A 12,435-nucleotide genomic window follows, 5' to 3' on the forward strand; every position below is an offset into this window, starting at 1 on the left:
AATAAAAAAACAGTACACAGTACAATGTTCGTCTTCCCCTGGAATCCGGGAAGTCGTCATGGTGGGACTCCGAATGTAGTCCAGAGTGGCGGTCCGGACCACCCGCCATCCACCACTAGTCAACCAGCCGCCGATCTAAGGGCGTAAGGAGGACCTCGCAGCGCACAGTCACTCAACATCCGAGTTAGGCCCGGCCAGGGCGTCAGTGGCGCTGGCAAGAGCTTCCTGTCGACCCTGTTCTATGACCTGCCGATTCCGTCTCCGGAATCTGCGCCGTCTCCGGGGATCTGCCATCCTGATGGTGAAGGCCCAGGCTCTGTGTTGCATTCCCCCAGCTCCTCTACTTCCTGGGGCACGGCTATACCCAGCAACTGACAAGCCTCGGTAAGGGAGCGCATTTGGTGTAGTCTGTCCTTAAAGCGAAAGATAAGCCAAAATGGGTGCCCCGATGAGTATTTAATGTTCTGTTGTCGTAGGTGTTCTGTGACTGGGCGAAACTGCCTTCTACGTTGCAGCGTGACCAGAGCAAGGTCTTGATATAGCACTGGAAAACAACCTTGATAGGATATAGGGTGTATGGTGCGTGCCTTGGCCAGTATTGCTTCTTTTGTTTTAAAGTCTTTTAGGCAGACCAGTATATCCGCCGGAGGGGCACAGGGCGCTCGGGTTGGGCCAACCATGTGTGCTCTGTCCAGGATGATGGGAGAGTCCGCCGGATGTGTCTGAACAGACCCTCCGTGAAGGCAAAAAGATCCCTGGTCTCTTCCGACGTCTTCACCCCACGGATCCTGATGTTGTGTCTTCGAGACCTGTTTTCCAAGTCTTCCAGGTGAATCTGTATGTCTAGATGCTGATCCTGTAGACGTATGACTTCTTGCTGCAGAGTGTTCAGCTCCGTCGTCCTCTCATCGCTTCTTCCCTCCAGCGTGGCCACCCGCTCACCCACACTGTCCACATCTTTGCGGATTTCCAGCATTTCTGCAGTCAGTTCCGTTTTGACAAATTGTATGTCGGCCCGGAGTGTATTGAAGAGTGACTCCATAAATGACTTTGTGATGGGGGGCTTCTCCCCCTTCCAAACAGGATTGCGTAGATGCCATCGGGCCGGTGGGTTTGGTGCCCCTGGGGAGGAGGAGGTTTTGCCAAAAAGTTCTTTGATTGATTTCTGCTTTTGGGTCCTGGCTGTGGACATAATCTTCAGGGCACCTGTGCTGTGTTATGAGCGCGATCGTGACCGCCCAAGCTTCTCCACGTCAGACTGGCAGCCAACAACAGGTTCACTCAGAAGCTAGAGGGGGTCATCCCCCTCCGCAGGTAAGCTAAAGCTCCCACTGTATTGGGCCCTCGCCTCTCCCAGGGGACTCCCTCAACGCCAGGCGGGGTCGTTGGACGGTGCACCCTCCACTCTCGTCCTCGCTTTCCCCTCGGATGCCAAGCCAGGGGACCCCAGGGGCGCTCGTCCGTTTCACCTTCTCCCCGAGACTCCCGGGTGTTCTACCTGTAGTCACCGCTCCAGTTCAGGGCCTATGCAGTCAACACAGGTGTTCTCCACCTCCCCAGGCCCTCGCCAGGTCTCGGCCTCACAGTAATTGTTCGTGCCCCCAATGCCGCCACCTCGCACCTCACCTCTCGGGACCCGGTCTCACAGTTCATCGGAGGGTCCCTCAGTCCACGTGGCACTCACCTTCTGGCCTGTGCTGTATCACCCTGTCACTGAGCCACTTTCCAGGCCCCTGCTCTCACCGCTTTGGGGCCTCTCACTGGGCTCCTGTCCTCGCTCCGGTCCGCCGGCGGGGCTCACCGTTGTCCGCTCCTGCCATGCCAATGTCTGGGGGTGATGATCGGTCTTCTCCGGTCCCCATACTGGCGCCCAAATGCTGCTCTCACGGACCAGCCCTCCAGGAGCTCAGCGCCTCCGCCTCCGCCTCGCCTCGACGTCCGTAGTAGCAGGGCCACCTCCTTCCCTACACGAGCCGTCTCAGCCGCTGTGTCCGCTGCCTAGTCGTCCTCCACTTCCAGGAGGATCGGGGGCCAGCTCCAACCCGCCGGTCCCGGCGTCTCCACGGGCCTGCGAAGCCCCGATGCTCGCGTGAAGGTGAGGCCCGCACTCGAGCCACTTGCCTCGGCAGACTCTTTCACGGCCCGCCCCTATCTGCGGGGCCTACGCGACTCCCGGGAGCCGGCCGCTCCCCGCGCCAACAGGAGTCGAACGACGGGCCCCCAGAGCTCCGGACACCAGGGGGTCTCGGGGGCTCACTCCTCCACTGTTCCGAGCAGTCGGCGGCTCACCAAAAGGCTGTATGGTGCTATGTATGGTGGACGACGGGCGGGAGCTCCGCAAGTTGCTCCCTACCTCGCCACCATCTTGGCCACGCCCTTGGATGGCAATTTTAGAAACATATAGTACCACTGTCCCATTTGGAGAATCCACTTGGATGGTGGCAAATTCATAGGAAGTGACTCAGGGGTTTTAATAATTGTGTATTTATGAAGCTGCTTCATTGTCCGTGCCAATGACTTCCAATCTCATGTGCTGACTGCCCATTAGGCAGGAGGCCGCGGCTGAAAATTTGGTTCAACTGTTCCCTCTGCAGCGAGGTGCAGTCATGGAAATCAAGATACAGGTGCGACAGCAGCAATGATCTCATGTGAATTTGCTGGCGAGCTCTCTGGTCCAACTATGTGCCACTAGGCTATTTCCAAATTTAGGAAAAAGTGGGATTTTGAAGTGGGGTCAGAAGCTAGGGCCTGATAGCTTACTGATAATCTTTAGTACTTACTGCCACATCTTTGTCTTCCCATTCCTACCTGTGAGCTCAAGCCTGTTCTTTGATGGTTTGCTTGGCTGCTTGGGTATTAAATAGAGGGACTACAGAACAAAGAATCTTGCAACTCTTCCCAAGTGGAGAAGTGCTTATGATGGGATTCGTTTATTATTTAATTAAGGTGATGGGACAAGTGCCTGTCTTAAGAGATTGGCTCATCTCAAGTGAACGTTGTTGATGAGGCAAGGAGCAATGAAGCTTACAGATGACAAGGGAAGTCCCCGAACATTTTTGTACCTGTGAGGAAGACAGTGGGTTTTTCGTGCACCTAAATATTTCACGTCAAGGAGATGAAACAAGAATTATTTCCGTGATTTGACCACGTACCGTTAACCAAGATGTTAAAAGTAAATAATGAGGTCAAAACAATTCGTGAGGAGCAGTTCAGAAGTTCCTTAGCATACTGACAGAAAGACGAGACCATATACACTATATTTAATAATTTAGTTTCCGAACACTGTAACAGATAATACATATCAATTTGTATACATTAATATGAAATCAATAACACAATCTTGTAATTTTGCTTGACAGTTTCATTTAAAAAAACGGGCATTACGGAAAACATTTAGAACTGTTTTAAAGAATCAACAACTGAAAAATCAACGGATTAAGTGTCCAATATATAGAAATGTATGTTGACCAGCACCTGCATGTATTTTTTATATTTACCTAAATCAATCAAACAAACAAGAGCATTTGATTTCATCCGTTTTGAGCGCCATAAGACCAGAAATCAACTTCTGCCAGAATACAGAACGAGTGGCAAATGTTGTTTCATAACGTTTCCTTTAGCTCCTAGAAAATTTAAGCATAGAAAAAATGAAATCTTTTTATATGAGGGCATACAGGGATTGATCTCATCCTGACAAAAATGTGCATCCGTTAATAGGGTTCCATCTTGGAGTAATTTACTCGAGGAATGTTGCGATGCCTTATGAGGGATTCAATAACAAACTTTAAACAAATGCATTGTTATATATAGTTCGTGTGTACACATCATCTGTTTTCACTGTCAGCGCGAAGAAGCCGATGTCTCCATTAAGAAAACCTTTTCCAGGGCTAAGTCTAATTATTTTCCGTATTTTCTAGTAGGGCGATTATTTTCTATAAAAAAGACACGAATACAAAGACCATTAAATGTGACATATAAGTGAGTGTTCTTTAAAAAACAAATTGCATTCAAACTCTACGTCAAAAGTTATTTACCGTTCTTTGGAAAGCTTTAGCCATCTCCAAGATACTTCTTCCATACTGAAAAACAAAGCAAATCGTGCACTAAGTGAACATTCATTTTTTTAAAGTTAAAAAACGAATACATTAAACAAGAGTTACCTCATTTTTAACTAAATGGTTGGCACCTTTTTCCAGAAGTAGCTGAACAAGTCTTTCATGATTATTTAATGTTGCGACCTGTAAATAATTAGATTACCGGGGCATTAGTACCTAGAATTGTAATCTTACAAGCAAATATACATTGTACCTTTAACCTAAGACAAAAGCTAAATTAAAAATATTAAGCTCTCACTTCTAGGTCAAACAGAAGGCAAACATTAATTTACAATGTCAGCACTGATAATGCTGTAGCAAGGACTGAAAAGTCCTTGTTGGTGATGGAGAGAAAGGATTGTGTACAGTCAGCTTACCCCCCTAACCCCTGGCGTGAAAAGACCTAAAGTCAACCTTCTAAGCAACATTCCCTCTCATATTGTACCTAGAAATTCCTTCGCAGCAATCTCAGAGACAAAAAAAAGTGTTTTATCCTTGTGAATAATTTTAAGTTTAGATGGGTTAAGTAGATAGGCCTGTTCGCCTTTGGCTTGAAATAGAGGGATCAACTGACGCAAGTGCCACCTCTGTTGGACTGTGGCCTGACAAAAATTTGGTCGCACAAAAAATTCGCAACCCTTCCCACCACTCTTCCGGTCCGGTCTTGCTAAATCATACAAAGACTCACAAAGAAGAAAGGGATTTAAACAGATCAGTATGGCCCTGTGTTTATTATCTAACCCCCTTGCGCCACCCCGCACATGAAAAGGGAATCTTTGTGCTCTCTGCAACTCAACTTCCCACTTCCATTGACTCAGTTCGGGGAAGGCTTCTGAAAATAAATCAATGACAAACTGTTGTATGTCTTTGCCTTCTTTTCCTTCTGGAACACCTAGTACACGTAAATTGTTCCTTCTAGAGTAGTTCTCTAAGTCAATGAGCTTCCAATTGATATCCTCTCTCGTAGAGTGTAGAGAAGTTACATTTGCTTTCTGCTGCACAATCTCATCCTCGAATATGGATATTCTTGCCTCCGCTTCCCAAATCCTTAAAGATATCTCTAAGCAAGTCTTAACAACACGACGCACCATATTTTGAAGTTTACGGACTGCACCTTGTGTGCGTAGTCTCTCTGCTTTAGTCTCCTCTCGATGTGTCATTATGGCTTGATAGATGGTGGACAGGGTGATCTCCTTCTCTACCAAGGTACCAGCACTGTTGGTCTCTCCGATTGCTCCAATGCAGCTACCCGGACCACCATTCATCTCCCCAAGTTGCTGTGAAAATTAATAGCCCCACACTAATGACCCAGCTTTATCGAGTATTTCCTTAGAGGCTGATTTGGAGACTTCCCTTGCTTTCTGCACCGTTCCTTTATCAGCAGAGACATCCAAACTTGTTTCATCATCATCCTGTAGAACAGAGCTAGTCACACTTCTATCGTCTGCCCAATCACCTCCAACACTCATTATCCGAGGAGTTTGATGGTTCTGACATTGAATAGAATTTTCCACCTGAATCTCCAGAGTCAACATCTTTAATATCACATCTTTACCAAGATTTTCCATACTAGCTCCAATTTCTTGATGTACCTCTCCACGATTCCCGCAAGCCGATGATGAGAGCAGACCCCCCTGAAGATTAACTGCAACACCTGGTGTCAAATGAGATAAAGCTGTTATTTCAGGTGCCTCTAATAATTTGGCGGATTCATTTTGCACCTCAACATTGACATTAATATTGTGATTCCCCCCGCAAGGTATTTAATTTAGACTAATGTCTAATCCAGCGCCTTCACTGCTGAATCCTAATCTGGCACTTACATAGTCTCACCATTCACTGTTAACCCTGTTGCACCTTGCTGTACTGATGAAAATAAAAAGTTTTGTTTGGTTCTGGGATCAGATGTGTCATTTAATAGTGCCGGTGATGTTGCGACTTGCGATGTTGCAACTTTGTTAACAGATGGAGAGGTTGTCACAACACCCGGTGAAACAGTATCCAGGCTCTTACCTTTCGGTTGCATCTTTTTAAAGATCTCTGGAACTTTCCGTTTCGCTGTGGCGCCATCACCAGTCCATGTGCCCCCTGAAGGAGACATAACCTTATCCTGTCGTACACCGACAGTGCCGCCTCGTCCATTGCTAGCCGAAGCTGGAGCATGTACATGTACAGGGGGGTATAGATGGCTGCGGCAGCCGCCCAAGTCTTAGGACCTTTGCTGGCGTTCTTGGGCGCCATTGCCACCAGCACGCTACGGTCCGGGTTTTCAGCGAGCCCTCTCTCTGAGCGACAGTCGCTGCCTCTGCCTCGCGCCACCGTCGGAAATCAAGCGCTCCGAGGCTCCACCAGTATCCAAGTGAACTGCAGTGAAACACAGCTTGCGAAAATCTGAGGAATCCCTTCTGATGCAGGTAAAACCAGAGCCACAACATGCGCAAACGTTCTTGCGGCGTTCATGCGACGTTCCTAGCTTTATTAGTCGCCAAGAGGTTGAACACAGGGGGGTTAACAGCAGGCAGCGTCCACAGCCTGTCTCACTCGGTCACTGGCGTGGCCGCCATCTTGCCTTTCAGATCTATTCAGTCCTTATGCCTCTTTCGGGTGGGGGTTCGGAAGGGGGGTGGGAGTTTTTGGGGGTGGTAAGGGAGGTGGGGGTGGAGGGGCAAGGGATAGTACAGTATGGGTGTGGTATGTGTCCGGCAGCAAGGGTATGGTAAATAAAGCTTTCAATATCATGCTTTTTTATTATTGGGATATAGTGCAGGGTTTGGGCAAAGCAAGCAAGGAATGTTCAAAGTAACTCTTTATAATGATGGGTAAACTTTCAGTGTGCTCATGGAATGTTTGTGGCCTGAATGACAAAAAAAAGGGGGATTATGGCTCAGATTTTAACTTCAATGCAGGCTGATCTGCTTTGTATACAAGAGACTCATATTGCATGGAACAATCGGAAATGGTTGAAGGATCTTGGTATGGAGCTTTTGGGTTGTACTCGGCAAAGTTCGACAACGAGAGGGGTAGCTATTTTGAAGAGATTTGGTTGGGGTGATTGTAAGTGTGTTAAAGAAGATTTTTGCGGACGTTGGGTGATCATTGAAGTATGGATTGAGGGTGTTCCAATGACAATCTGCTCAATATATGGTCCTAATCTGGATGATCCAAATATGCTAAATTTTTTGAGTATTGAGTTAGTGGCATGGCCATCTCCGCTGATCCTCTGTGGGGATTTCAATCTCCATTTGGAGGGTGGTTTTGATATAGCAAGTCAGAGGCCTTATGACGGGGGGAAAGATAAGGTTTTCAAAGCCACAAGAGAGCTTGTCAAAGAATTTGGGTTGGTGGATGTATTTTGGGCAAATGGTAAAGGAGTCTCGGGGGATACCTTTTATTCTTCACCTCATAGAAAGCTTTTGCGTCTTGATTATTTTTTCATAACAGCAGAGAAAACAAGAAATGTCAGGATTGATATTAAGCCCAAGATAATATCAGATCATAACCCTATTGTGTTAGAATTAGATGTTAGCTGTAGATTGTCTTCAAGAGCCTGGACTTTTGAACGCAAACTTTTGTTTGATCCGGTATATTGCGAACAGATGTGTAAATGGATGTATGATTTTTTTTATAATTATCAGGGCTCTGCCTTAGATCCTATTGTTTGGGATGCATTTAAGGCAGGGGTTCGAGGGGAAACATTAATCTACTCTATTAAAAAACAGCATATATTGCGGGGTGAAGTGCAGGATGAGATGAACAAATTAAGGCTATAGGAAATTGAGTTTATGGGGATAGTCACCAATGGTCAAAACATTGAACACATTTTAAGCGATATATCTGTCAAAAAATGAGATTATATCAGAACTTTGCCACAAAATTAGCTGCTAAAATCGCTATATATAGGTCTGTAGTGTACGAAGTAGGCGAAAACTTTGGTCGAATACTGACAAAAAGACTATATCAGAAAGAGGTAGCCAATAAGATAAACAAGATTCAGGATGATCTTGGGCAGATTCGGGACAAGTCCGATGAAGTGCTTGATGTGTTTAGTAAATGTTATCAACAGCTGTACACTTAGGATGAGATTATTGGAGCTGAAAGGAAATTAGAGGAATTTTGTGTTGATGTCGAAATTCAAAAATTGACACATGATCAAATGGTAGAATTAGATGCAGATATTGCTTGGGAGGAAGTGGAGGCAGCAATAACATCATTGGCAGTAGGCACGGCTGTGGGACCCGTGGCATCCCCCTTGAATTTTATAGGACTTTTCGACAAGTTTTAAAAATAGAATTTATGACTATTTTTAGCCGCGCAAAGAGGGAATGCACAAGTGTCTTGGTGCAAGACTACTATTATAGTTTTCTTGAAAAAGGATAAGCCTGATCTACTGCCTACGTCATATAGACCGATCTCATTAATCAACTCAGATAATAAAATTTACTCCAAGATTATTGATATGCGTCTGGCTGGTGTTATCTCTGCATTGGTCTCTAATTTTTAACACAGGTTTATCCCCAGGAGGGATACAGCAGACCATGTGAGGCGTGTGATTTTTTTTGTGGACTGGGCTCAAGCAACTGATACCACACTGGGGGTAATCCTGTTAGATGCCGAGAAGGCATTCAACAGGGTTTCCTAGCTTATATGTGGGAGGTATTAAGACTGTAGGGATTTGGTCCCAAGATCCGGCAGGCAGTTAGGACACTTTATATCTGTCCGGAAGCTACTACACGAATTTCCGGTCAAGAGTCGGGTCTATTTAAGATAGGTCGAGGTACACGGCAAGGTTGCCCCTGTTCACCCTTATTATTTGCCTTATATATTGATTTTTTTTTTAATAAGCTGAATCGGTTTAAAGATATAAAACCAGTTCAACTTCGGCATATGGAGTATAGGGCATTAGCATATGCGAATGATATCATTGTAGTCACAAGAGATATTGTCACCGCATTTCCTGCAATCAATTAATTGGCATCTCAGTTTGGGAGCTTTTCTGGTTATAAATTAAATATATCCAAAACGCAAGTGCTCTATACAGGTGGTGATCCTCCTGAAAATTTAGCTACTGTTTCAGAAGTTACATATTTGGGAATTAAAATTTCAATGCCTGTTACTAACATCCCAGAGCTAAATATGAATCCTGTGTTGACAAGGGTGAATTCAACATTGGAGCGGCTAGAACATTTGCATTTATCTCTTCACGGCAGATCAAACCTATTAAAAATGATGGTATTACCAAAGTTTTTATATATGTTTAGAACAATTCCCCTTGAATTTCCTGAGTCATGTTTTAAGAGGTTAGAGAGGATTTGCTCTAGATTCTTATGGGGGTTTAGTCGACAGAGAAGGGCCTATAAGAAAATGATGCTACCTAAAGATCGGGGTGGCTGGGGTTTGCCGCATTTTATGCTCTATTATTGGGCAACTATCCTGCAATACATCAGACCCCTGGTAGTCGGGGACAGGGCTGAAATCCTACCCTGCCATTGACCATCAATATATGAATTTGAGCTGGGGGATGAGACTAGGGAATGCCTCGTCAAAATAATATAACCAAGCTATTTTAAGAAAAACAAATGTAAAATACTTAAAGCAGCCTATTCTGTTTGGAAGCAGGTCAAGCGGCAGTTAGGTGTCTCAAAGCTGAATGTATATACACCATTCTCAGCTCCCGGGCTACTTCCAATAATTGTTTGTGATCAAGTGACCAATAGATGGGGATTAAAAGGAATTCACTATTTAGGGGATCTATGTGATGGTGGTCAATTGGCAACATTTGCAGATTTGCAAGCTAAGTATGGTTTAGCTAAGCATTCATTTTTAAAATATCTTCAAATTCGTAGGTATTTTAATAAGCAAGGGTCTGGATTCGAACAACAACTTGTTAGGATCCCGCTTATTGAAAAACTGAAGAAAAAATCTATTGGGCAATATTATGCACAACTAATAGAGACATTCCCTGATGATTTGGATGTATGTCAAGGAAAATGGGTAAGGAAAGTGGGGCTAGAGGATGTCGACATCAGGAAATCCTTAGGGCTCGCTAATCAAGTTTTGATGACTGGGAGGATGAGCACTCAACATTACATGGCCATATATGATGTGTTATACCCCAAGTAAGATTTCAAAATGGGGGACATCAGTTGGGATTAAGTTTAATAGATGTGGCTTATATGCAGCGGATGCAGTTCATATGTTTTTTTATGCCCGAAATTTGGGGAGTTATTTAGAGAAAACAAGCAGTTTTTAGGTGTAATAATGGGATCCTCTGTGGGCATAACTGGGGTATTGGTTCTGATAGGGGTCGACTCGGATAGTACTGCACAGAATAGACCAAGAGCTATGGGGTATTGGTTCTGATAGGGGTCGGCTCGGATAGTACTGCACAGACTAGACCAAGAGCTATGGTATCTTTTTTGTTTATTTGCATGGCGGTGGTGCGGGCTTGCATTACTAAGGATTGGATTAGCCCTGATCCACCGACATTCTCGAGCTGGCGTTCAAGACTATTAGCCATGTATAATTTAGAATTAGCAATCTATAAGACTAAGGGGAAGAGGAAGAGAGTAGTGGGAGCCAAGATTTGGTCTGCTATAACTGGAAGGATCTAAGTGCAAATGTATATGGAAAGTTATCTATTATAATTAGCCACTATTTTGCTTTGTGATGTAACTCAGCCTGCTTTTACTCATCTGTATATCAGTGTGCATTACTTTTTCTGTGCTGTGATAGAACCTGGTTACTGCTCAATCTTTTTTTTTTTTCTTTCTTAACCTTGCTGTCTAATGTGTTTGCTCTTCTTTGTATGTGAAACTGTGCATTTCCTTGCATAAAAGGGGGAAAATGTATAGTTAAAAAAAAAAAAGATAATGCTGTAGCATGTTAACTGTTCAGAATGACTGATTACATATGGAAAAGTATGCGAAATCCACTACGTGTTTTTTTTGTTGAGTTGCTTATAGTGCAAACTTGTCTCGAGGGCGCTGGAGCAGGGGGAGGGTGGGGGTGGGGGTCGTCGGGGGATAAGTGTTTGCCCAGAATCATAGGAGTTCCACAGTTCCAAAGCCTGCAGCACTAGCTGCTAAAACACATATCCTCTCAGCTTTTGTGCAGGTCATGATAACCATAAATATTGCTAATTTCGGGGGAACAAGTGTGGATGCAACACTGAAAAACACAATCTGCCAACTGGCGATGCTAGGTAGAGGGGGAAAAGATGGGAGACTGGGGAAAGGGATATCACAGTGGCTGCTGCTCTGCTATGGCGGAGGAGCGTGGCCTCACTGCTTTTGAGCAGTGGAAAGCAAAGGAAATATAAAACAATAATAACTGTAAGTTATTATCATTTTATATTTCCTTTGCGGGCGTGCGGGGGCGGGCCTGCTCTGCTCATGGAGCAGGGCAGGGGACAAGTGGTTTGCCCACTCCTGACTGCACAACAGCTGTTTGGTCGGCTCTCACAAGCCGCCCAAACTAGTCATGCGCACTTTCCCCGTTCGCCATGCAGGCTGCCTTAAAGCCAGAATGGACACCAACCCCAGGCCCCCATTCCCTGGTTGAGCGTCGAACCAGAACGCTTAAAACCAATCACACCGCTGCATTACAGCGCACAACGCTGAATTGCAGCGTAGTTATTGGTCAGGGGAGCCTGGCTGTTCCTTGTTTCCTGTCCCACGAGGAGAGCAGGAGCAAGGAGCAGAGATGCAGTGTTATATATTTCTATTCCTTTTACATTGTGAAAGTTTAACACTTAAACCTCGTGCTTTGCCCCTCCCCCGTCCTCACCTCCCCACGCCCCTCCCACCCCGCCACCAGAAAGTCATGACGGCCGCCATCCGCCATCCACATTGCTTCTGCTTTTCCATGTGCTGATCTTAGAACTTGCTTGAAGCAGGGAAGCACTTGTATATATGTCTCCCCACCGAGTTATCCTTGTAATTTAAATTTGTTTAACATAATTGTGCAAATACTACATGTCGAAGTGTAACTGAAGTTTGGAACTGTGGCCAGCAGGGTGGGGGGACGTTTCAATGTATACAGCACTCAGGTGGCCATCTATGGCGTCTCTTAACAGGGGACGTTAAAGATACTACCCCAACCCAACACCCTAGTGTCCAGTAGCAGGTGTACAGTGGCGCACAGGAAAAAGAGGGGGAAAGTTGTCAAAAATGTAGCATACCTGTGGCACCAAAATACCTTAAAATGGCCCTGGCAGTGAAGGGGTAATAAGGTCTGGGAGAAGGAGGATGAGATAGAATCTGTGTTGTTGGGGCCTAATGGAAGATGGTAGAGGGTAAAAGGAGCAGACAAACAAGTTACTTACTTTCAGTAACACCTTATC

At 45.3% G+C, this 12,435-nt stretch overlaps 1 protein-coding gene across 1 annotated transcript in view; it reads right to left on the minus strand.

Moving 5' to 3' along the window:
- Window positions 1-3,255: 3,255 nt before the first annotated feature.
- The window catches only part of FANK1 (fibronectin type III and ankyrin repeat domains 1), a 1,467,952-nt gene continuing 1,458,772 nt past the window's right edge, over window positions 3,256-12,435 (minus strand). Inside the window, exons 9-11 of the mRNA XM_078643513.1 lie at window positions 4,161-4,238; window positions 4,035-4,079; window positions 3,256-3,932 (exon numbers count right to left, since the gene is read on the minus strand). Coding sequence (XP_078499639.1) covers window positions 3,894-3,932; window positions 4,035-4,079; window positions 4,161-4,238 — 162 coding nt within the window. The 3' untranslated portion in view covers window positions 3,256-3,893. The remainder of the gene's footprint in view (window positions 3,933-4,034; window positions 4,080-4,160; window positions 4,239-12,435) is intronic.

The sequence above is a fragment of the Lissotriton helveticus genome, chromosome 5_1 (assembly GCF_964261635.1).
Source record: "Lissotriton helveticus chromosome 5_1, aLisHel1.1, whole genome shotgun sequence".
NCBI classification, from domain to species: domain Eukaryota; kingdom Metazoa; phylum Chordata; class Amphibia; order Caudata; family Salamandridae; genus Lissotriton; species Lissotriton helveticus.